The sequence below is a fragment of the Hakea prostrata genome, chromosome 9 (assembly GCF_041222555.1).
Source record: "Hakea prostrata isolate BN-2017 chromosome 9, UWA_Hpros_2, whole genome shotgun sequence".
NCBI classification, from domain to species: Eukaryota; Viridiplantae; Streptophyta; class Magnoliopsida; order Proteales; family Proteaceae; genus Hakea; species Hakea prostrata.
Genome location: NC_142608.1, coordinates 5,614,175 through 5,640,946, shown reverse-complemented (window position 1 = coordinate 5,640,946; position 26,772 = coordinate 5,614,175). Strand labels below are relative to the sequence as shown.

The 26,772-nt window shown below is 36.8% G+C and overlaps 2 protein-coding genes across 4 annotated transcripts; one reads left to right on the top strand and one right to left on the bottom strand.

Annotated features, from left to right (window-relative positions):
- Nucleotides 1-3,556: 3,556 nt before the first annotated feature.
- GLX1 (glyoxalase/bleomycin resistance protein/dioxygenase superfamily protein) lies at nt 3,557-11,679 on the top strand. 3 transcript variants are annotated; one of them, XM_089168342.1, is made up of 9 exons: nt 3,557-3,761; nt 4,031-4,167; nt 4,282-4,406; nt 5,411-5,475; nt 5,877-6,089; nt 10,208-10,255; nt 10,389-10,496; nt 10,572-10,724; nt 11,341-11,679. In XM_089168342.1, the coding sequence occupies exons 2-9, from the start codon at nt 4,052-4,054 to the stop codon at nt 11,389-11,391; spliced, it is 879 nt and encodes a 292-aa protein (XP_089024468.1). In that variant the 5' UTR covers nt 3,557-3,761; nt 4,031-4,051; the 3' UTR covers nt 11,392-11,679. The 3 variants fall into 3 exon arrangements, with proteins under 3 accessions (XP_089024468.1, XP_089024467.1, XP_089024469.1); XM_089168341.1 differs by having other exon boundaries at nt 3,559-3,723; XM_089168343.1 differs by lacking the exon at nt 3,557-3,761 and adding an exon at nt 3,787-3,888.
- A 962-nt stretch (nt 11,680-12,641) lies between these two features.
- Nucleotides 12,642-26,214, bottom strand: ADT1 (arogenate dehydratase 1). Its single transcript, XM_089167798.1, has 11 exons — nt 25,597-26,214; nt 23,248-23,315; nt 23,076-23,168; nt 22,790-22,990; nt 22,229-22,309; nt 22,037-22,132; nt 17,675-17,752; nt 17,505-17,594; nt 17,361-17,428; nt 16,399-16,480; nt 12,642-14,120 (listed from the first exon to the last, which is right to left on the bottom strand). The coding sequence occupies exons 1-11, from the start codon at nt 25,880-25,882 to the stop codon at nt 14,064-14,066; spliced, it is 1,200 nt and encodes a 399-aa protein (XP_089023924.1). The 5' UTR covers nt 25,883-26,214; the 3' UTR covers nt 12,642-14,063.
- Nucleotides 26,215-26,772: the final 558 nt, after the last annotated feature.

The window sequence follows — 26,772 nt, the reverse complement described above, 5'->3', positions numbered from 1 at the left end:
GAAGATGTAAACAAATGCAACATATAAATCATTTTAACCAAATTTGAGGAAGACAATTTTATTCCTTTATTTATCTAGGAAGATAGGTTATAAGGTAACATCATATGCATTATAAGTGATGAGAAGTAGCAAGTATATGATGATAAATGAGAGACAATAAATATTTATATATATGCGTCATTTTCACATTTTATCGAATTTAAATAAAATTTAATAAGAAAGGGGATGCAATAGTGACAAACTTGGATCATGTGAACTACCAGGGTACGCATTGACCGGTAAGTGTAGCTCCACCAAAAATATACCATGAATATATATAAAGTAATTAGTCACAACTCACAACCTTACCAAATCAAAAAAGAATCTTTGAGTTTTTGGTCACGAACCTTAGTGATTTTAATTAAAATATTCACTAGTTGATTAAGATGGACTTAGTGGCATCTAAGAGGCTGCTTTTCTTTTTTTAATTAAATTCTTAAAAGAGGATTGATGTCAGGAGACGTAACTCAAAAAACTATTTCTGAGAACATTTCCCATAAAATACAAAAAAAACACTGGAATGGAGAATGCTGATTGCGTGTATGGACATGGACGCAAGAGTGGATAGAATCATAGAAGTATTATTTTGACCTAGCAAAAAATATTTTGCATCTATGTTGACCCACCTGTTAAATGCTTTAAAGTTTTTATTATTGGTATTTATTTAAATTGGGCTTAAATTATTAACTGTCTATTAAAGTGATTAAAATACAATATTATTTTTAAAATATGAAAAATTCAGTTAAGTTTCCTATTCTAGACGGTTAGGTTTTCAAATTTGAATGATAAATGGATCAAAATACCCCTCAATTGAAAAATTACTAAAATGCCCTCCCCTTTAATGTCCCTCCCATCGTCCCTCTCTCTTCAACCCCTCCTCTTTCTCTTGGCTTTTCCAGTCGCCGGAGTCGAAGGAAGAGGTGTTGAAGAGAAAGGGAGATAGGAGGGACATAAAAGGGAGGGCATTCTAGTAATTTTTTAACTAAGGGGCATTTTGGTCCGTTGATCATTCAAATTTGAAAACACAACTGTTAACGGTGGTGGGTTTTTTATATTTTGAAAAAAAGTCAAAAATAGCCGGTCTAATATTTTAGCCACTTGAGTAATTAAGAATCTAAACCCAACTTAAGTGGGTATCATAAAAAACTGTATACTTTATTAGTCATGTACGCGACCAAAGAGGTTCACCATATTTGAAAAAATAATAAAAAGTTATCCTCATTATATATATAATAAAAGAAATTGTGAAATTGTACAATTAGGTTTCCTACTTTACAATGACCAATGACAGAAATTTCAATTAAAATATTAATTTTTAAATATGGTATCAAGATTTTGGGTCTTAAATAATAATAAAAAGTTCACGAAAGTCGGTAGCATTCATGCCCAAGCCAAATAGCACACAACTGTCAAATGCAAGAAAAAGAACACACAACTGCCCAATGCAAGAAATAGAAAAATAGAAAGGAATTCAAACTTAAGACATGAGGTTTTCCAAACCACTTAAGAGTGAGCTTGGGACCACTAGACCACCACCCCCGGTGGCTTCGAGTAATACATTATTGAGAAAATGACTTCCCAAGGTTTGAAAAGGATTTAAGATGCGATGGGTTTTGACTGAGTGGAACCAACTGGAGAAACACATACAAGCCATGAGCTTAGGGCTTGGGGAGGAGAGGAACCATATATTGTTTGAGAGGTCAGCTCACCAATTGTGTGGTGAGTGAAAAAAAAAAAATTGTGTGGTGTGATGACTATCGGCGTTTCGAGGTCACAAGCATCAGCTTTGTGTGAATATGATTTGATGTAAGAGATTCGTTTAATATCTCTGTCTCAATTTGTAGAAAATCTGTTCCACACCAAGTGGGTCTTGAGAAGGGGTCACAATTGATCGGAACCTGTTTGTGCATTTGCCTGTGTGAGTTGTACACCAAGTAGATCTTGAAGAGGGGCCACAACCACAATTGATCCAAACCCGTTTGTGTGAGTTCTACACCAAGTGGATCCTGAAGAGGGGCCACAATTGATCGCAACCTGTTTGTGTATTTGCCTGTGTGAATTCTGCACCAAGTGGATCTTGAAGAGGGGTCACAACTGATGGAAACCTGTTTGTGTATTTGCCTGTGTGAGTTTGTACCAATGCCAATATGCCATAGTTTTGGAATATACTTCTCATCAATTGCAATTTGGATAGGGACCGTGAAGGTGGACAGGTTCTTGAAGTGAGTCCTCTATTGTGAAAATCTAACCGACCCATTCAGACCAGATAAGGTGACGCAATAGAGCAAATGCATGAAATACACTTCTTGTTTCTTTTGAGTTATTCCATAAAATTATTGCCACCTCCTGAATTATTCAATTTGTTAATCAAGTCTCCTATAAGATAAAGATAGAGACACCCTTTATCATTAGTAAACTATAGTTAAATGCTGATGTAAGTTAAATATTTTAAAACAGCCTCGAGGTTTTATGTTCCTAAAACCTAATGGAGTATGCCACTTGTTTCATTGTGGAACCTAGGTGTGCATCACTCACATCCTCTGTAATTCTTTTTCTTACAATTCCCTGTAATTCTCTCATAGGATTGTGCCATGTGGCTATTTAAGTAATTCAACGGTCACCCAACAAACTATAGTTTAAATAAAATTCAAATGTATGGGTTGGTTTAAATAAAATTTAAATTTAGTAACCGTTGGATTATTTAAATGCCACGTGGCACAATCCTAAGAGGGAATTACAGGGAATTGTAGGAAAATGAATTACAGAAGATGTGAATCTGTATTAGCACTTGACACTTTGTTCTAAAATGTTTAATATAAGTATTCATTTGATTAAAAAAAAAAAAAGAATAACATTGGAGGTGAAACTTTACTCTGAAACTTCTTCATCTCTCAATCATAAATTCTTAAAAAGTTTTATTGACAAAAAAAAAAAAATTCTTAAAAAGTTTGGAAGATATGGACAATGAAGAGTATATTTAAACTTATGATGTGGGGTATATTAGAAATTGATAAATAAAAACTATCTGATGATAATGGTGTTTTTAATGTGTGATTCGGTCTATACAATTTTGCATTTTAATAACTCAAAAATGTTTTCATGTTTCATGCTTTCTTGATTGCTCTATAACCACAAATTATGTGGAGGCCACAAGTAAAAAAAATTCTATCACCTAATTCTATGGGTCCCTTTTAATTTATGGTCAACAGCCGTCCGAGAAACATAGCAGGGAACACGATCCGGACTCAGTATAACCAACCATATATGAACGAGAAACAATGAACATGTATAGAAACCAAAAAAAAAGTGCTACATACGTAAAAACTGGGAATGGGATAGAAACGTTACATAATTTTTATATATGTATAATTTATTTTAGTAAAAAGAAAACATTACAATATAAGCCAATTTGAATCGGTAGCGGTCCAGGCGACCAGACCAATTCCGAATCTCAGCAGATCCGGTACAAACTTTTTCTTCCGGAGCGGCACCGTATACGTATCTGTATCGGCCTGATCCTTTCAGCCATGATCGGATTCTTCACCACTCTACTCTACACTTGATCAGTCATTCAGATAAATCAGCACCTGCCATTTTTTCTGCTAATCCCTCTGCAGAGTGGTGAAGTCATCGTTTTCCGGCAAAAAGAAAAGAAAAGAAGGTGGTGTAGTCATCAGGGCGACTGTGAGTGAAATCGTTTTTTTGTAGAAGCAAGGCTTTTGGTAGTTTCATTTTGCTCTTCTTTTGCTTTCATACTTCTAGATTCAAAGCAGTTTTTCCGATTTATCTCTGTTTCTGCTGCAAAGCTAAGCTCTCTAGAAGGATCATAGCTAATCCTTCGAGACAAATGTGATATTCTCATTCGATTATCTTTTAACTTCTGAATTTTTTTCTCAGATATGTACATTTTGGTTTCTGCTTCTGGAGAAGTATGATTTCATACTGTAATTCTCATGGAGTATATTTACTTGATTTTGAAATCTGATTTCAGAGAAATCGGAATCAACTGACAATGGCTGAAACTGAGGCGGCTGTTTCTAGTGAGAATTCGTTAGAATGGGCGAAGAAAGATAATCGCCGGATCTTGCATGCCGTATACCGAGTTGGGGATCTCGATCGCACCATTAAGTAATAGATTTTTTTCTTCTTCCTTTTCTGTAAAGCTTTATAAATTATGAGATACTGATTGATGGATTTGCTATTGGCTTTGGACGATAATACATGCTAAATCGTGATAACCAGGTTTTACACCGAAGGTTTTGGAATGAAACTGTTGCGGAGAAGGGACGTTCCAGAAGAAAAGTACTCAAATGCCTTTCTTGGATTTGGGCCTGAAGAAACAAATTTTGTCGTGGAGTTGACTTACAGTATTTTTACGAGACTTATTATTCTTCATTTTTTGTGTTCCTGCTGTCATTTTATTTACTTCGGATAATTGATGCTTCATGTTGAAACTGGTCTTTCATTAATCTCTACCCGTGGCCCTTGTGGGTAGGTATACGAGTATTCAGTTGACTTGATTAGGGGAACACTTATCAATTGTGGTAATTCTAGATGATTGATTCCCGCAACAGCAACTTGAGATGCTTATCATACCCAAGTTTTCTTTGCTCTGTTTCTTATTATACATATGAGAAAAATCAACAGCTAATTTTCTTATGTCGTTAAAGGTGTTCTATCTCAGCTCAACATTTGACTATTTTTACCCCAGTTTCTACGGAAAAACTGTTCCACAATTTTGCTATATCTAGATTCAAATTCCAACTAAGCCACAGCTCCTCATTCCTCCTACCTGCTTTGACTCTTTTTGATTCACTTTTTTCTCATCACCACCTTCAGTTTTCATTTCTCAGCATACCATTGGTTTAGTCATTCATCTTCATCCTACATGACTGGATCATCATTGGCAACGTCCCTCCTTTTTATTCATGTTGCCTGTTGGCAGCTTAGGGCCACCCTAAAATCCCATGGATGCATTAATTTATAATATCATCTTGTGTAATCTGGCAACCGCTATGCATGTTTCATTGGGCAGCCACTGTGCTCTCTCGATCCTTATAATCTTTTGATGTTGGACTGTCACTGCATTAGGTTGCTCGGAAAACATTTTTTGACTATAATCTTTAACACAAGTTATTAGTGCTGCATTTTGACATTTCATTGTACCATCCAATCCACCTATAGAAACATACCATTATATTTTGTAGGCTCCTCCAATCTCATTTTTCATGTCTTAGGAGGGAAAAACTTGGGGTGACTTCTACATTTTATGCTTAGTTTAGTTCCCTGAATTTGTAGCTTGCTGCCTTGCATCTTCTTTGTTTTGTTGAGTTTCAGATTTGATGTTTTTACATTTCTCCTTGATTCACAGACTATGGGGTGGACAAATATGATATTGGAACGGGCTTTGGACATTTTGCCATTTCAACTGAAGATGTATGAATGATTTCCTTTTCAGGATAATAACACTATAGATGATCTTGATTAGGCTGGGTCCATGTGCTAGTAACACACCATTGTCTCATGCTTCAAATTTCAGCCTCAAACAACCAATAGAAGTTCGACAAAAATTCATCAAGTCGCATTTTATGAAATGGCTTATTGTATATTATAAAATCTCACGCACTTTTCATCCATTTCCTTCTATTATTTCAATCAGTGAGATGGGAGTGGGGCCCTCTCACATGAACCCATCCATGTCTACCACTCACAAGAAACTGTGGCATGGACAAACTAAATGACACCAATATTTTTGTTTTTTAAGATTTTCTCTTTATGGTAAATGATGATATTAATTGCATAATTGGTGATACACATTGCTGAACTTTGAAATTCAGATCTATAAATTGGTTGAAAATGCACGTGCCAATGGTGGTGTTGTCACCCGTGAACCTGGACCAGTTAAAGGGGGTAAATCCGTCATTGCTTTTGTGAAGGACCCAGATGGTTATCTATTTGAACTGATTCAAAGGGGTCCTACTCCTGAACCACTGTGTCAAGTTATGTTGCGCGTTGGTGACCTAGATCGCTCTATCAAGTTCTATGAGAAGGTAAGCTCTTTATTATTTCTTGGGTTTTCCTAGTCTCTGATTATTGCATATGTGTTCTGGTTTGACCTAAATAAATACAAGTTTCTTGAAAATGTAAATTGATGATTTTATGATTTCAGAAGAAAGCCATCAAGTTATTTTGTAAGACTCCATCATACTGTGAAGGACAGAGACTTTAGGCTCTAGGTCTTAAGTTTTTCTATGACGTAGCTACATCTGTTCTGTTTTCAGTGTTTCCATGCATTCAAAGGATGTGTATAAACAAGATGTGTGCTGAGTCATATGAGTGTCAAAAGTTAAAATTCTTATGGTTTATTTCAGAACATAACTCTAGATAGAGACGAATGATAGAACAGGATTCACCTAGCTGACCTAGAAGATAAATGATGCTCAAAAACTGTCAAACAATTAGTAATTGAAGCTACAGGAAGTTCTAGCGTATTGGGTTCCACATCTTTTATGAAGTTTGAATCTGATGGTTATATCACATTTTTGTGTTATTAAAGATGAAATGTTTTAGCCGGGTTATATTCAGCTCTTAATCTGGTTAGGTGAATTCTTTTTTCTCCATCAGGTTTATAGCCATAAACTTAAAATGAATATGCCAAATGTTTTCTGTTACATGTTTCCCTGTAGACCAAGATATGAAGCACATATTTAGCTTTTGACCTGTATTATGTATACTTTGTCAAGAAAAGTTGAGATATGGTGCCATTAACAGGTTTGTACTTTGGATGCCCTCCAGAAAAGATGTTTACCTCTTGCAGATAGGTGGCATTTTTGTTTAGTGCCAGACACCTCAACTGCCACTTCATAGTCTTTTATCTTCAGAGGACCTATTAACAAATTATAAGACTTCTGAAATTGTTTAGAAGCCATTGTTTTTGAATTAAAATGACATGAGAATGGAATGCTTGGGCCTCTTTGTTCATTGGTCTTCCAGCCCTCTTGGTGCCTGGGATGAAGGTTAAAGGTATGGCTTAGTATAGTACCATACCTGCCGATACATATCATTATCAGTTAGTACTGATGGATCCAATACAGTTTTAACTGGTATAATACAGTACTCCATAAGTATCGGTCCATATCATATTGTATCAGTAAGGCTGATTGTTACCAATACATAGTGTGTATCATACTGTCATAATAAGTATCATCTGATACTTACCAATACTTGAGATATGTATTGGCAGAACCCTTCCATTCAACATGGGGTGTTGAATCATTCATACAAATTATTCAATTGAATGCACGTGTCTCTATTGCAGTGTTCGACTGTTAGAGCATGTAGGAAATCTCATCCTTTGTACAACCTCAATTAATTGCTCATGTCTCGTGATATATTGTTTATTTTTTTTGGTTTATAAATGTATGTTATGTATTGCTTTGTTATGGTGTTTTATGCTTGAAGAGTATATTTTGATCTGTCTTTTTGTTACAATATAATATAGTAATCAATAAATTTAACCTTGCATGGGATGATATTCTTCCTAAAATTTTGCCATCGTTTGGGGTATTTCTTTTTAGGGGAACAAATCTCTCTTTGAGGAGTTGAGAAGATTCTGGGTAGGCTTTTCCTACAAAGAATTACGTGAGCCTTGATATTGTACCGGTTCAACTCAGTTGATTTTCTTTGTTGGACGGAAGGAAATAAATTTAGATTATGGAAATGTTTCTTATGAATTATCTGATGAAATCAATCAGATGTAATGGATCTAATCTGCCAGCAAGTAATGGACCCACTAATGTGGTGAGAGATACTTGTTATGACAGCTAGATATGGGTCAGTTTTAGGATCTAAAGGCCAGATTTTAAGAGAGAATTATCACATCTGATTAACTGAATTTCATGATAATTGTTAAACATAAACTATCTAACTAATGGAATTTAATGAGGTGGAAGAGAGAAAAGAGAGGGTGGTTGATGGGTGTAAAAAACATAAAGAGAGAAAAAAAGAGGAAAGAAAGAAGGCTTTTTTTCATAAAAGAGTGGATCTGAAGTTTGAACAGGCTGATAGAAGAGTGATAATATAGGCTATTGATTTTAGAACTCTAAAGAGAAATAGAAGGATAAAAGAAGCAGGAAATCATCCATGGAGAGAGGTAGGAAAGATATATTAAGATAGTTACTGTGGGATGACAAAAGAGTAAAAGATGCAATCAAGAGGAAGGGAGTCCCTTCCAGTGGCAAAGGAAGGGGAGAGAATCCAGGACATTAAAAATAAAAAACATGTGGGTTTATTTATTTATTTATTTATTATTATTATTATTATTTTTTTTTTTGGGGGGGGGGGGGAGTGTTTGGGGGGACTACTTATGCCATTGCTCATACATTTAAGAGTTTCCCATCTAGACAGCTAAGGACTAAAATTGTCCTGAACTTTCTCAAAGGCAAAAGAACTTTAGGATAAGCTAAATCCCTATCTGACTATGATTTAACATGGGACTAACTAATGAAAAACAATTTTGTGCATTTCCTTGAAACCCCATTTGCAGTCAAGGGTTTGGCTACTCTCTAGGGAGAATATTCCCCAGGGAGTGCCCAGTGACCTCTAAGAAACTGCCGCCTGTAATATTCTGATCTAAGGGCTAAAATAAAACTCCCATTTTTACCCTACTTCAAACCCACAAGACCAGTGAAAACCCAACTACCTCCGGTAAACCCGATATTGATTCCAATCTTTCCTTTTTTTCTAAAAACACTTGCAAGGTGTCATCTTCCTCATTACAGTGACAGCAAGAGACGACATTTCCACGGAAAGGGTGAATTCTTCCTCATTGCATGGCTTCATTTTCCTTATTACCTCTCAGTATTTAAAACTCAGAAAGGGATGAATGAGATTAAGGGAAATGTAAGAATATTTCTTTGATAACTGGGAAAAAGAAGATAGAACAGCGTAGCGATTGTGAGCTAGACTGTTAGCTTGCAAAAGAGAAAAGATGAGGAAATATTTTTCAGAAATATTCACTCCTCTGGTGAATCAGATCTATTATAGAAATTTTAATTTACAAGGCTACCTGACAGATTGAAGAAATTAATGAAATTTGGTTTGGGGAAATTCAAACAGTACAGATTTTATTTTTGTTGCCATGGATAAGAGGGTCATCCTCCTTGCAACCGACATTGTAGATTCACAAAACAGCCAAAAAGATTTGAAATCTCCTCTGAGTGTGCATCTTGAGTGTGTTATGTGCAATAGTTAAAAAGGAGACCGTGCTTGACAACAGCACATCCACTGTGGTTACTAAAAGGAGGAGCAGGGGACAGGGGAAAGAGTTTTAGAGAGAGAGAAAAATCGAGAGAGAGAGAGAGTAGGGAGAAAGGGAGAGGGTAACATATTATTTATAGCTAAAGAGGAAGAATTGTAGGGAGAGTTTGGTGAGGGTTCTCTGCACAGGTTGAAAGGGATTGAAGGAGAAGGAAGAAGATGTTCTTTGCAGGAGATCTTTTTTTCTATTTTTTTTGGGTGGGGTAGGGGTAAAAATGGGAGCAGGCTTTACAACAAGGAAGAAGAAGCCTCATTATTGCAGGCGTCCCAATGAGGAAGATGGGAGAGTAATCCAAATCTGGTTTAGATTATTTACGGGTCTTGTGGGTTTGAAAGGGTAACAATGCGAGTTTTATTTTAGCCTTTAGATCAGAATATTACAGGTGGCAGTTTCTCGGAGCTCACTGGGCACTCCCTGGGAGATATTCTCCCTGGAGAGAAGCCGAACCCCTTGTATTTCAGTCCTTCACAATAATAAATCTGAAAGCCCAACCCAGACCTATACTAAAACCTTCTCCAAGTTCAAACTGAGCCGTAAAGTGGGCCTACTGGTCCTCTCTTGTGGTTGCAAGTTTTGACTTTTAAATGTTTAGCAGAATAGTTTTTCTGACTAATGATCTTTCTTTGGATTGAGCAACTTTTAAGGGTTGAGGTTGCACCTGTTAATCAGGCGTCCTACCATAACCTTGTCATATCCCTATCAATTGCCACCTGTAGCAATGATTTGCTTAATTCTTTTAACCACACCAAAGCAATCTAGTGATGGATTTTCTTTGTATCTACTCTTCCTAAAGATCTTTAATGTGTCATTTGATTTCTCTGTGCTTGTGCTGGCTGTTATTTTTTTCAGGCTTTGGGTATGAAACTACTGAGAAAGACTGATAGATCTGAACAGAAGGTGAGTTTGCTCTGTACTTGAGATTCCCATTTATGCAATCTATTTTCACACCATGTGAGTAGAAGTATGTTCGTATGCTGTGACTAGGAACATATTACATTACATAGTGGGTTATTTTGCATGGTATTTGCAGTATTCAATTGCAATGATGGGTTATGCGGAGGAGTATGAAACAGTTGTTTTGGAGTTGACTTACAACTACGGGGTGACAGAATATACCAAAGGAAACGCATATGCACAGGTTAGTGGCAAGCTTCAATTGTAAAATTTGTCAATCAAAGCAAATGTCTCTAATTAATGGGAAATTCATTTCTAGGTTGCCATAAGTACTGAAGATGTATATAAAAGTGCTGAAGTTGTTAATCTGGTTACTCAAGAACTTGGAGGAAAAATAACTCGGCAACCAGGCCCACTTCCTGGGATCAACACAAAGATTACTTCTTTCGTTGATCCAGATGGCTGGAAAACAGTAAGTCTTCTGATAGAATTTAGTCTCTTGTAATGTGCTTTAGTCATATTGCACGAAGGCAAGTTCTACCTCTATGTAGTTCACAATTGCTCCCTCAAGTTTCCTATTGACTTCTTTTTACTGCTCAATAGTAATAATAATAAAAAAAAGAAAGACTCCTAATTCACTTTCAGAACCTGTTTTCATTTATCAGGCCAGCTCTCTCTCTCTCTTAAGTTTATGGTTGATTCCATGATATGTTTAATCAGTCAACCAATTAATTTGTTTTTCACATCTGGCATTCGACCAGTCAGTTGTGAGCTGAATTTCATGTCATATGACTTTGGATGAAATTGTCAGCTAGCCACTTCACCCATATGTGTTTTATGAGGAGTCAGTGCATGCACAATTGAACACATACAAACCCTTCTGCTGATTTACATATTGTATAAAATTTACTGATTCGATTGGATTAATGTTCACTATGATCCTGAGCCAATGATAATTGTTTTCATTTTACCATGGGCATGGGGTCACAAATCAACTTTTTTTTTTTTTGTATTTATTTACCTTTTGGGGTTCTCTTTAAGTGTGATTGCTGCCTGGTTTATGTAAAGTTTCTTGGTTTATCTTTCAGGTCTTGGTTGACAATGAAGATTTCCTGAAGGAGCTTCCAAAGAAAGAATAATTTTGGACAAGGACTTCATCCTTAAGTTTGCCTTTAGATTTCCATTAGTCATGGAGTGAATAAACAGAATTTTTGACCCTAGCCAAGAAATATGGCCCTCCTCCGTGAATGCCAATTTATAAGCCAAAACCTGGGAGTGCTTTGTGCTCCTTTCGATGATGTTTAAGATTCTTTCACTACAGGATGCAATGGATGCTACTGCTGTTTAGCCGGTCTTTCTTACAAACTTCAGATGAACCTGATCTATTTGCATTTTAATGCGAAAAGTTACAGTTGTTTTTGTCCTCATTTTTCCGCACCTTACTCTTGCAGGCCGGAGAGACGATAGGGTTTGAATACTGGTTAATGTTCAGTAGACCCTGCTTCCAACTGCTTGGCTTTACCTGCTGGTCCTTGCGTTGTTCATGTTTCCGCATGGTTGCTTCTTGGAGGCCCCTGTCAAAGCCATTTTTCTAGTAACGCAGAAGCCAATTGGATGAATAGCTTATCTGCTTCTGACTTTGTGCTTTAACTGCTCTTCTGATTTCTCATGCACTCGCTCTTGTGCATTCTCTGCTTTATGACTTCATACCATGTTTCAGAACCTCTGTTACATCCTTTTGAATGAACCTTAGTCCAGTGAGCATCGTCGGTGGACCTTTTCTGGCTTTCTCCCGTGAGCCCAAAGCTTTCTGGTGTTGCTGCAGCTTAGATGGAGTTTCCGGTTGCGATTTTCTTCTCAATTGTCGAAGAATTCATGTCACGTGTGAGTAGATCAATGCGAAGATCCATTACGTATATGGGATCCTTTCCTGGTTGGTTTGCTTCAAAGAAATTTAACATCTCTGCTGAAATTCTATCGGGGGGGGGGGAATCCAATTACGTAATGGGATCCTTTCCTGGTTGGTTTGCTTCAAAGAAATTTAACATCTCTGCTGAAATTCTATCCCGGGGGGGGGGGGGGGGGGAGAATCCAAATCAACCGATAACAATTGGTATCTCAGAACAGAGTAATTGAAGCAGTTAGGTTGGGGGCAAGCATCACCTTTTCTTCTTCTCACTCTTCACTTCTCTTCTTTCTTCCTTTTTTTCCCCCTCTCTTCTCCTGGGGTAAAAAGGAACAAGCATCGCAATAAGCTATTTACCATGGTAAAACATATCACTGAGAATTGCCAAAATTCTTTTTTAACCGAAACCTAAACTAACAATGTTTTGGCGAGACATCGGCAATATCTCACTAGCCGACTCGTGAAATGTTGCTAAATTTCTCAAGAATTTCGGCAATAAAAACAGAGAAATTGCCAAATTTTGGAGGAACTTCCAACCTATTTTTCATGAATTTTTCTTTTCTCCCAAGCTTCTATTTCTTATTTCTTGCATTCTTGCCATATTTTTCTTTGCTCTTCAACATATAATAGTAGATCTTGCTTCATTTTTAACGGATAGAGCAGTGTTTGTGATGATCAATCAAAATTTCACACAAATCTGAAAGTTTTGTGAAAATTTTTCATCTTAACGCCAATTTAAGTGAGGTTTTAAGCAAAACCAACAATCTCAATGTGTTTACTGACATCAAATTAGGTTAGATACCAAATTTGGGCCCAAAATGACCTAAAATACCTCCAAACTGGACGTTTGAAATCTAGTGAAAACCTCACACCCTTCTATTTACTGTAAGATCAGGTTAAAAGGTAATTCGCCAATCTGTATTGTAGTGGCTGATACCACCCTGATAACTTTGGCCCAGCTGGTAAAAGCATTTCTTGGGTAGTACCTAACTGTTAGCCGCGCCCTACCCCATCTGCAGTAGCAGAAAAGTCACCTAGCTTGGACAAACAAAAACAAAAGTCACATAGCCGGTTCTTCAAGTCCCTCAGTTTTCACCCTGTGGGCAAAATTTAAGCAGAAAGATATTCTAAAGCCCTAGAAGAGTTATGAAGAGAAAATCATATACATTTCCGTGTACAATTATTTCATGAAGATGGAACTCTGCCATGCAAATACAACAACTTCTTAAGAAAAAAAATACATAAAATAAGATGAAATCTGGAACAGAGTTACTTCTACTCATGAATTACCAAGGAACACTTCAACGAAGCAGAATTCATTTATAAATTACCAAATCTTCATAGCCTAAGATTAGTTTCACTACTAGAACAAATGGACACTACCTTCTCTAGTTGTAACTAATTGAACCAAGAACTGTCTACGGACAATGAAGCCTCCTCCTCCCTGCACTATAATTTGTTATAGTTGGGGAGACGCAACATCCGGTGGCTTGCCAGCAACCATATAAATCAGAGCAGGGGATCCAACCATATCCACAATACACTTGACCAGAAAGTTTTCTCATACCAAGCAGGTGTGTTGATCATATCAGCCACAGCCAAATTAGCAAAGACATTTCAACACCGCAGCTCACAAGCTTCAAACTGTTTCTTGCAAGTTGCAACATTTTACCTTGTGTTTATAAGCCTTTGCAAGATAAAATCCTTCAGAAATAGTATAAAAAATAAACATGATTTTGTAGCGGACACTTCTTCTTATAGCAGTTCTCAGAAATCTCTCTCAATATTTCTCTTTCACCAGCTTGAACAGGATCTAACATGTTTCAAACACCAGTATTGACTGTCTTTGTCCTGCAAGCTTCATGAATTGAGAGGACAAAAAGTGCCTTTGGAGAAAGAGGGCATCTATAGAGTCATATCCATGGGATAGGAACCAAGAACCCGAAGAAATGTTGCAAATTCCTGCAAACATTAGAGAAAAGCTTCTAAATGCCATTTCACCCAAAACAAAATACAAAAAAAGAAACGGACTCTGAATGGCTAACATGTCGTTTAAATTGGCAACAGATCATAACTAAATGAATTTCGTAACCAGCCTGGAAAATTTTCGTGAATACCAATTGCTATATATAAAACAAATCAATGAAAATTATGTCCAAAAACTATGACCCCAAATTTACTCATGCTGGCAATACATCAGGTCCCAAATGACCATGTAGAAGGTGAACAACAAGCAAAAGGGATGAAATGGCAAAAATAACAAAGACAATACTTGGTTATGTAGAATGGCAACCAAACTTCTAAATGAAGTTCTAAACCAGATGCCTCAAACACTGGTTAATGATACGGCCAATTTGTGGATATTACCATGAGCAGGCTTGGCAAGTGATGGAAGTATAATACATTCAAGTACTCTATTCTTAACATGAAACTCAAGAAGAATAAAGTCGACCTACAATATAGGCAAATAGATGTACAACTCATCATTATCCGACAATGCCGTGGTACAGAACAGCCTTCACCCCACACCCAAACCGGTACACTAACAAATAGATTTGCATAGCACCCATCATCTGAAAAATCAGGGAAAGAATTGTTGTTTGAAGCATTCTCTCATTACCACAGAAACAGTTGAATGTCCTTGTCAGAAGAACCAATATATTTCAAAATTTAGACAAAATTGTTTATTTATTACTAATTAGATTTATTTCAGTCTAGATTGATATTCAAATCTTCATTGAAATCGGCATATCTAATAATGGTGGGTATAATAATTAGTAATGGTAGTGTTTATTGCATATCAACCCACACTAAGGCAACGACAAAAAGAAAAAGTTGGGTACTGGGTATAAGTGACTCCCAGGGCACAAGAAAAAAATTTAACAAAAGTTTTTCGTTCTTTTCTATTTCTAACTTTCTTCGGTTTGGACATGCATTCATGATGCAGCACAACCAGTTACCATTCACACTACAAAAACGTGAACAATAACCTAGGAGATTATTCTTCCTATTTGGTGGTCCCCAAGTCCACAGCTTGCAAGGAGATAAAATAGAAGTTTTGCACTGGAGTTCTAAAGATAATTTAGGATTTCATTATTTATTTATTGGGATAATATTGTAATCAGATTTTTAATTCAGGTAAGATATTTAGGATCAGTTATAGTTAGTTTTATATTGCTAAGCATCCAAGTAGGATCAGTTTTAGTTGGTTTTGAATTGCCAAGATAGTGCAATGGTGGTGGTGCTCAAAGCCCTTCGTGGATGCAATAGAATGGAAAATCACTCATTGCTATAGAGAAACAACCTAAGTGGTCGATTATTTGGCAAAATGTGCAGCAAAAAGTCAATCATCTGGGCAGATACAATCCTAACCTGCATCGATAGCTCAGGAAAAGGAGAAGAATGTGATGCAGTTAGACCTAGATTCAAGTTTGAAAGTTAGGTATATATGCACCAGTTAAAGGTGAAGATGGCTGTAGGTTGCACATAATCACTTTATTTCTTTTTTAATACAACTGACACTTAACCAAAAAATTAGTATAAATTGCGAAGAGCGATATTACAGTTGATCTCTTATTTAAGTATGCCTCTTTTATTATTTAAAAACTTGTAATCAGCTCGTTGATGATGGAATAGAAAAGATGAACTAAAGCTTGAGCTTTGTATGTTTGCAGCACCCCCCCCCCCCTTTCTCTCTCCCTATTTTCTCTTCTTCTCATGAATGTTGTTCTCTTCTTCCCCTGCCACAACCTTGAGTCTTTTCATGTTTCTTTCTTATTTTCTTCTTCTCTATTCTGTTCCCCATTAGTTTACCCAGAAAGAGCCCCCCCCCCCCCCCCCCCCCCACCCCCATCCCCCTGGAAAAAAAACCCACTTCCCTCTTTCTTCTTTGTAATCAATAGTCATATTTGAAAACAGAGCAGTGATAAAAGTATAATTCTAGAAGACAAAATACTAGAACAGTGTAATTAAAAGTACTGGTGACCTCTCAACTGGATATAAACCAAAATACATGATGCATTTCTGGTGGTATATAACAGAATGTCACGTACCAAATGGTGGGGACGTAATTTTTCGGCTACAAACATCAGAATGCAGATTTGGCAGATCAATTATTAGAAATGAGCAACTTGTAGCATATCAATCATGTAAATTAGTATTCACCGAAAAAAATAATATAAGTTACTAATTTTGCATAATTATAGGTGAAAAGCACAACCAGAAATAATAAAACCCAGACCTGCAGGTTTCCCAAAGCATTTTGTGCACGGGGCTCTGCCATTGAAGCTTCAAAATCAATATAGAAAAGATAGTCAAAATACCTGTAACAAAACAAAACGAGAAAAAAAAAATCACCTAGACAGCACAAGAGGATCTCATTTAAAAGAAAGATCAGCATTTCAAGAGGATCTCATTTTAAAAGAAAGATCAGCAGCATTTCCAAACTTGGATGATCATTTTCTTACAAATTCTACAAGAGAAAGTTAAAGGGGGATACTGATATAATGCTTAAAGAGAGCAAACTTTTAAGCAATATCAGACTTTAAAAAACACAGATTGAAGATTGATTTTTGATACTGTAGAAATTGGGTTTATCAAATCTTGTCAGTTTTCAGCTAATAAACAAGGACACTTGCTTTTTCAAAAATTTACAATCTCCTGATTACCTTGTATCTTTGAGCCACCAATATCAATAGTTCAATATACCTTATCAACTCACATGAGAAGCAAAACCAAGGGAGGGGGAGGGGGCATTGTTGAACATATATCACCACTATTCATTTGCCCCCCCCCCCCCCCCCCCAAAAAAAAAAAATTTGATGATATAGACATGTTGGAGAGCAACTACTTGTTATATTAAGGCATCTTAATTATCAACCCTTTGAATTTTGATATTCCTTTTATATTCTGATTTTATTTGATTCTACCCAGCAAACAAGTTGAGAACTGCACAGCCAGGAATCTGGAGGAGTATCACAAGAATCTTATCAAATACCAACAACATATTCCCTTGTATAAATTCAGTTAAATTGCTATTACGAAAGCATCATCATTTCTAAGTGTTAAATTTAGATGATTCTGTTTACTTTTGTCAGCCAAAGTGGTTCCCATTTATGAAAGAGTGATGGATAATAAGAACTGACTGCAAGGTAGCCAGAGTATGTATTTAGATGCTCAACTCTGATGAGAAATTGTACTCACTTGGCACGCCCCATGTTAGTGTCATCGACAACCCTCAATGGCCGCTTTCGTTGTGGTCGGCTTTCAATCTGAAATTTAATATGAAGGACAAAATAATGAGTGAAGCATGCAATGCTACTGGATAAAACAGAACCAAACGGATACCTTTGTCAAATTAATATCCCTCTGAGCAAACACCGCCAAGGCTTTAAACAGTACTCCTGGGCCTTCCTCCAGAGTAAAGACAATGCTTGTCTTAAATAAGAGAAAAATGAAATCAATGTTTTGAAAGGTGTATGGACAATGCAATGATAAGAGAAAAGAAGCAACCTTACCTTGAAAGGTCGGTCAGTTCTAGGGATTATAGGTTCCCTTGCAAGTATCAGAAAACGGGTTATATTTTCGGAATCATCCTGCCCAGAAAATTATGTAATCAAGTCAAACATCTTCAAATTCAATGCAATGATAAAACTAAAAAAAGAAAATGCAAACAATCCCCATCTACGAAAGAAAATAGATCTTAAAATTTCATTAGTCTAAAATATTATACAACATCAACAAGCCTTGTCCCAACTAAATGGGGTTTGCTACATGGATCCTTGCCTTCCAATTAGCTCTATATGAGGCCATACTAAATACAAGGTGTAAGCTATGCATATCCTTTCTACCACTTCTCCTAAGGTTATCTCAAGTTTGTCCTTGTTCTTCTAATTCCTTCGGTTTGGATTAAATCACTTCCTCTATACAGGGGCATTTAAAGGCCTTCATTGAATGTGGTCATGCCACCTCAATCAACTTTCTCATAGTTTAGCATTTGTGGAGCTATCCTTGGACCAGCTCTAATATGATCAATCCTTACCTTAACCTTTCTAGTTTTGCCACTAACCCATCTTAGCATGCTCATTTATGCTACACTAGGTTTTATCTATGTTTCTGCTTAACTGCCCAACACTCTGTGCTTTAAAGGAATACGCCAATCATACAAGACCCGAATGCACCTCTCCACTTCATCCACCCTAATTTTAACTCTTTGGGGAACATCATCATCCCTTTAAATCACCTTTTTTATTTAAATTGAGCCAAGGTATCTAAAATAATTGCTTTGTGAAATCTCCTTCTCATCTAGTCTCACTCCTCTAGTGTTGCTGCCGGTCCCAACCATAGTTAAAGGAGGAGGAGGGTTGTGCGTCACATTTCTAGTCGGCAACCCCCCCCCCACACAAAAAAAAAATAATAAAATAAATAAATAAAAAACTTAACTAGCCAAACCTTTTTTACATGGTTTCTACAACCCTACATGATAAACGCTAAAATATGATATAAAATGGGTGAACTCGGTGCCAAAGGCTTGTTCAATGTTGCAGATTTCCTATGCAGACTTACCTCAACAAATTTTGCTGGGAGGCTGTTCAATGCCTTGACCTCGAGGCTACAGCTGTGCTCCACCAACCGTTGCACCAAGGCCCGCCCAATAAATGCTAAAATATTATATAAGCACCCAGAATATGTGACAAATGGCAGAATTCTTACAGGACAGACCATAGTCACTCTTTCCTTCCATCAAATGCTTGTTGTAAACAGTGCAATAACTCGGATATTTTCACATAACTACAGTATCAGTACCTTGTGGACGCATACTGGACAGGTACGATAGACAGCCCCAACTATATGCAAGATTTTTAAATCTAATAATTTAGAGCCTGATTCAATTAGAAAAGCATCCACTGCTATAACTTAAAAGCTTGCAATGCAGGACAAACTCTCCTCTTTCAACTTCTTAATTGTTCTCTAACTAGTCCAACAGTAAAGCTTTCTTGCTCAAATCTGGGCTTAACCCCCCCCCCCCCCCCCCCAAACACACACCACACAAAAACAAAAAAGAACTTACCCCCACTTGGCAAGATCTTGCCCTAACTCACTTTTTTGAGGGAGTAGTTGGGCAATGAGATCTAGATTTTCAAACATGAATAAAGCACAGAACCACAAAGTTGCACTGGAGGCTCCCTTTTCTAACGATTAAATGGAAATGAAACTTCACTTGAGGGGGGGGGGGGAGTGGTGGTCATCAATGGAAGGACATGAGTGAGAAATAAGAGATCAATATACAAAACAAAGAAGAGAATGAAATGTTGTGATCATGATTGCATAACAAACTCGAAAATCTTACTAATTCTGTAAATTTAATTTTTCTCAATACATTGAGCCCTATCATATTATTTTATTCTAATCCGAAAAAGCGAAGCAAAATCAAATCACGTTATATAGCAAAATTTGAGCAAGTTACTCAATTATTTTTGCTAATGATTAAAAAGTTCTTCATTTTATATTTATTTCCCCTTCATTTAGTTTCCAACCACAAAAAGTCATGGCATATATGGAAGGACGATTGGGATCCTGGGAACTATCGCTGCTAGTGCTCAATTACAATACTTTCTAGGAATTTGATGATACAAAAGATGGTGCAGAAGTAAGGCAATGGGCTTGCAATATGGAATACAGAGTTTAGGACTGCAAGCAAGTCTTGAACAGTTAATGAATTTGTAAAGCGTTCGATGGATTGAGAATGCATGCAATTTTTTAAAATTAACTGTCAGAATATGTGGACCTTGTAATATAGATAAAGAAAAAGAAGAAGAGAAAAGAATGAAATGGAACCGTGGGAGAGGTCTGCAGCTACAATTAAATAACTAACTACAGATCCTGCCCAATTAAATTCTTATTGACTTTCTAATAAAAGAATTGGACAAGTACTGTAATTCCCTTGTACCTCAAACGCCTAAATAATGCTAGTAAATACCCTTGTAACTTAACAATAACAATGAAGGTTTGTGGAGTGACCATGGTTTGAAACCTCAACCCCACCAAAACAAGAGGAGGGATTGAATTTTTTTTTTCTTTTACATTATGTTGACCAATTCTCAAAATTCAAGAGGCATAAGTGAGAAAAACAAAAGGGACAAACCAACTTCTCGAAACCTTTTCTTTCCTGTAGTTCCAACAGGAAACCTCGTGGGATTGGGGTTTTGGCCATTTTGAGCATACTTTACTTCAAATCAAGGGGATTTCTCAACAAAGACACCAACAAACACATGGAAACAGCGGATTGAAGCTTTTTCTTTGCTTTGAGGTAACCCATTTTTATCTAAACTATTTCATTACTTGTTCATTGGTGCTGAAAATAATATATGTTGAACACCATGGACAGACCTACGAACTCATGCTATCAAAGATTTATTTTAATTACTTATTTTAATTGTTGAAAGTAATAATCATATATATACTAGTTTTAGTTTTCATTTTGAGAATTATTGAAAACTATGAAAGGGCTTTCTGTATGTTTTAAAGTGCTGCCAATGTCATTTCATAGTTGCAATTGTCATGGTATGCCACTATTATTTTGAATAATATTTTAAAAGATGGTTTTATATATGATAAAAGTACATCGGGTAAGGGAAAAGTGTTGGATTTAAGATTTGAAAATTTTATGCACGTACACATTTTAGCTATATGTTATCCAGATTTTAATATAGGTTAGGCGTTCTACTTCATTATCAATTAGAATTGTTTATCATTTGTAATTCAAGCATGTAGATGCATGAAAATACATTTAGATTGATCATATACAAGCAAGCATTTAATACGAATCTAAAAAAAATTGTTGTGGGTTGTTCTTTAATCAAACACACCATGGTTATGTATTTATAGGCCTTAAAATAAGTTGTATAAGAATAATCAGACCCAAAAAATGCCTGAAACTCACCAAAACATACCACTTAAATCTGGCAAACCATGTATCAGATTTCACGAGATTCCAGCAGAAGTCTCAACATCTTGGTTGTCTCAGTAGGTTGAGATACTGAGATGAGACAAGATCTTGAACTACAGGTTTGACTAGATAAAGATCTCAATTGATTATATCTTACTAAAAAATTAAATTGAAGAAAAAATAATAGAGATGGAGAAGGGAGGCTGTACTCCTACAAACTTTACTCTAGTGGAGCCCCAAGAACTACATCTAGAGTAAATTGTAGACATCATATATCAAGAGAGTTGGAATAAACACCAAACCAGGAGCAATAGCTCTCCAAATCATCATAATCATTCAAACATCGATCATAAGTCCCAATAGCTCTATACGGAGTCCAAAACAGTGAAACTCTATTCATACTCATTAATAGCCAGTAAATATTTTGGCTACTAGCCTGAAAGCCAAATACATGGGGAGATTTTGAACCAGCAAAAGTCAAAGTCCACGGTAATGAACATAACCGGACTTTAACAAGACTTGATTCGATTACTTGAAATAGATCCCATGCTTCTCAAATTAAGCTCTCTCTCTCTTTTTCTTTTTCTTTTTTTTTTTTTTTTTTTTTCTTTTCTTTTTTTTTTTTCTGGGGAAATATGAAGAGGAAAAAAAAGGGCTCTGTATGAACTGATAGGATTGATAAATTGAGCCACATTTATGGTGCCCAGCTCCAATATTATAGTTGGAAAAAGAAACGGGTGTCATGAATTTAGGAATTTAACCATTCAAGAGGTAGCAATTTGCTGAACAAAAGTCTGAATTGATGAAACAGCACTTTACATGATGGTGTACAGTATTTGGCCTTACTGATCATCGGCAGCATCACATTTTTCTTTTTAACAAATTTACAGAATAGATCATGGAGATAAGAGAAGATCAACAAAAACCATACCTGTATTTTTTCAGCAAGTATGTTAAGCCCATATATCTCTGCAGCTCGAGCACTTGCAACAGCTCCAGTATCTCTCCTGCCACTTGCAGCTACAAACTGGCAAAAAAGTTCTGAGAGTGATAAGCACCATAACCTCTGACTATAATTTAGCTAAACAGAAACAACTTTAAGTTAGAGATCCGTAAAAACAACCTGGGCAGCACCAGCAGTATCATCCACACTTTCTCTCACAACACCTAACTTGCTCAGTGTATTCTCACAGTGAGCAAGCGCCTGTAACAATTCAATCCATAAGAAGAAACTTTAGCATCAAAAGCTTCAAGTTCATGAAGAGGAAGATAAGGTGTTTCTGTGATCAATAGACTCAGCCATAGGAGGGGATCCACACAGCATTTAGCATGTAACTTGATCATCCAGATTCTGGAGACCAAGTGGATGGACTGTAGCCTAAATACATCCAAAAACTGTGAACTTTTTCCTCAACTGTAATATATCTTCAACACTGTTTAACCCGAAGATAACTTGTTAAGTCAGAAGGGCAATCTGATAGTACAAATGTCAGGACAAATCCAATTATTGAGGTTCAAAAGAATAAACATTGAGGTTAACAAAGAGTTCAAAGAACATGGATAGATAAGCCCCTGATGCATGCATCTAAACAGATCCTGGAATAAAGTCCAGTACTATTCTATCCAAATAACCTGGTCTACTTTTAGTACGTCAAAGAAATGTTGAGGAAGGGGGATGACTGACTTGGGGATGGCTCAAAATGCGCTTTAGCTCCTCCTTTCTAACACCAGGTAGTCCCAGAAGGCAGTGGTTAACGGCTAACCGCACCTCACCCACAATATGCAGTCTATGGCGAAGAAGTAAATCATAATTACGATGTATGCTCCCGCCTAAAGAATTCTCAATGGGGAGAACTGCTTTATCGACTAGCCATAGTTCAACTGCCTGTGAAAAAGGAATTATTTTATAATAACAGGAAATTACTGGTATATATTTAATTGCAAATCCTGTATGGTGGTATCTATCAAACCTTGAATGCAGCTTCAAACTGATCACAGGGCACTGCTTCACACTTGGGATATGCTTTCAGGACAGCAGCCTCGCTATATGCACCAGGTACCCCCTGCATTAGATGACACAATGTAACAAACAAATGCGACAAAACCATGATAGTGCAATAGGCTGTTAAATAAACAACATACTTGATATGCGACGCGCACCTCCACGCCATCGTTTGCAGAAGGCGAAAGATCAGTTACAGATAATGGTTCTGTTTTCATGTATATCATCAAAACTTTATAATTGCATATCAAAGAAAAGATTCAGTAGAAAAAATGGACCATTTGGAAAAACATACAAGCACTCTGTCACATATAAATTGTAAAGGTTGGGCATGATAATAACTGAGATATGGTGAAAATGCATCAAATAAGTCATGGCAATGATGATCAGCTTGGAAAACCAATCTATGCTACCTCTTAGATACAGCTAGATGGTGAAGGAGACTCAACCAACACGAAGCTTTGTTAATAAGGTATTAAGGTCTATTATGCAGATAGGATCCAAGAGGCAGGCCTTGGTGCAATGGTTGGTGGACCACAGTTGTAGCCTGAGGTCAAGGCATTGAAGCACCTTTCCGCAAAAATTTCTAGGGTAAGGTTACATAGGAAAATGCCCCCCTCCCCCAGACTCTGCTTGTGCAGAAGCCTTCAGCACTGGTTCATCATTCAGATGAGATCCAAAACTTGTTTACATATTCTACGAACCCAACCATTAACCATGTGGATTACTATTATGTGAAAATCATGAGACACAAAGAAACAAAGCAGATTTAGGCAAGGATGATACAGAGATTAAGGTGGTTCAAACTTCATACACCAATTTGATGTGATACATCCATTGGCAAAGATGAAGATTATTCTTCTGTGATGAAAGAAAAATAAAATAGAAAACTCTTTAGACACAAAGTTTAAAATAATAACTCTTTAGAAAACCTAACCAAAAAAGAGGGGGAACCCCCCCCCCCCCCAAATCTCATTTCACTCTCATTCTTACGCAATAAAACATAAAATAAAGTTATGTACCACAAAATTTCTCCTTTGGGTCACCACCCATCAAAAAATATCAGGGTGGGTTACACTTCAAAATGTGCATAAGAATGTAACACTTACTGCGCCCACTTCCAACTTCCCTCCAGACACCACAGACACAAGAGTTGCCAAAAGCCGTCATGGTATGCCTTTGCAATCATTGATCATATTTAAAGGCAGAGATGTCGAGATGATGAAGGAAATATACTTGTAGTACGGAAGCCATGCATGGGATATGATAGAACAAAAAAATTGGAGTAATCATAATATACCTGTAGTATGGGCTCTCCTTGGGCACCTTGGGCTCACCTTCGCACCATGACAACCAAGTTATATTTCATAATTAGGTGTTATTCTCAGATAAGTCTTGGTTTAAGAGATTAGAAATGCTTAAAATGGCAAGCAAATCTCATAAAATCACATACTGAAATGGAATGATTTAATCACTTATTTATGAGTTCGGATCCTCTAGCTACATGGAGAGGGGAAATTTTTTTAATCCATATGGTTGGATGTTTAACATGTGTTCAATTTAAAAACCAAATCCTTTTTTTTAGAAAATGAGAGAGAAGATTTAGATTCTACATTTTTTAAAAGTTGAAAAAGAGGATTTTGTTTTTAGATAGAACACATGTCAAGCATCCAAAAATCTCTCCATGCGGGTGGAGATGGTTTTTCCAATAATTTTTGCCACTGATTGATAAAAATATTTTTTTGGGCTGAAGACAAACCATAAACCACCATTTTATGATGACAGTCAAATACAGAAAACATGGTACACCACAAAAATGTTTGAAGTTCTTTTCTTTTTCGCCAAAACAAACATGTTTGAAGTTCCAACCTCTACTTTCCCGTTTCACCTTACGAAACAACATTTGGAAGAGAAGAAGAGGGGGGTTCTTGTATAGGATAGATGACGGAGTATGTAATCACAGAGAAGAGGAAATGAACCCAGGAAGCAACATCTCTAAAATCAGAAAGCTACAAACAGCGTGGAAATTATCTGGAGAAATCTATTAATAGCTCTAGGATTCACTAATTGAGAAGAACGACTAAATTCTGTTGATACAGAAGAAGCTTTATCTACTAACAAGAATCACGGTAGCCATATAACTACTATAACTACCAAGAAGAAAAAAATCGCAGACCAAACTTTCAACATCCACCGACGCCTGCAATCCTTAAAGATTCTCAATGACGAATTCAAAAAGAAAAAAGACAATCAAAATACTATAGGAAAAGAAATAACATGACCCACTTCAAAGAGAAGAAGATTTATCTGCTAAAATGCATCACTCCAGCCATAGAGCTACCAAAAAGAAGTTTACCCCAAAAAAGAACCACCAAGAAGAACAAAATGACAGACCAAAATATCAACATTCACCGAAGTCTGCAATTCTCAACGACGACATTCAAAACTAAAGTACCCAAAATACCAAAGAAAAGGAAATAATAACCCACTTGGAAGAGAACTCAAATCCTTGTGTAATATCTTATACTCGTTATTCTCGTACTGCTCAACCGATCGCTGTAATTCAACCGTGGATGACGCCGGATTCTCATCTTCAACAGGTTTTGTGGCCAGAAGAGCAGTCGAATCTGGGGAAACACAAATACGCCCAACTTTACAGCTCTTGTCAATATCTCGATTCCAATTTAAAGCCAACCCAGAAAGCCGAGAGCCAGAATCTCCTTTACCCAATTGAAAAACATAAGATCCCCAAACAGAAACAGCCTTGGAGGCCATTTCAGAGAAGCTGTTCACTCACAAAATGTGGTTTCAGAAAGGAACCAAACTCCCAGGCGAACAGAATGCAATGGCAAACTCCGTACAGAATTTCAGAATGCAGAGAGAGAAAATAAATAGCAGTGGAACCCACCAACGTTGGTAGGGTGGGGATTTGGATTATGGACTTGGGTGGAAGTTGGAACTGCAGTGCAGAGACTGACAAACAAGCGAAGGCCAAGAAAGAGAAGTAGGTGAACAGATCTTTGATGACACGTTTTCCCAACCACAAACTTCCATCTTCTCTATTTTAACGATTTAACTTCAACATTCTTTTTTTTGGGGTTAACAACTTAACATTCAACTTCCAACATTCGATGAACACAGAATGGTTAAATAACTTTGTTTCTGTTTTTCTCGTATCAGTAACCTGTAACCCATAGTTTTTCTCAAACAGGGTTGGTAATCATCAAATGATTGTCTATTCAAAATTAAGTAGCGGTTAATCATTTAATTGACTTCTGAATCCCTTATTGGTTTCTTCCTACACAACAACCCTTAATGTGAAAATCTGAAAAAGGGTGGGGAGTGGTTGATGTATGGTTGTGGGATGACACGCTGCTATGGTGACTCGGAGGATTTGATGGTGGGCTTGGTGAACTCGGTGGTTGGGTAGGATGGACCATGGAGTGTGAAAGGAGAGGGGCTGGAATTGAAGGGGTAGGTGGCTGGGGAATGTGTGCAAGTTTAGAGTCTAGAGCTTCTATTCGATAGAGTAGAGGTTTGCGCTACCCTTAGTCCCGTGTACATCTTCATGACATGTAAGGAGAGAGACCCACTTTTGAAGTTTGACAAAACGAACTACTTGTGGGCTGTCCTTTTTACGAATGTGGTGGAGAGGTGTGAGGGGA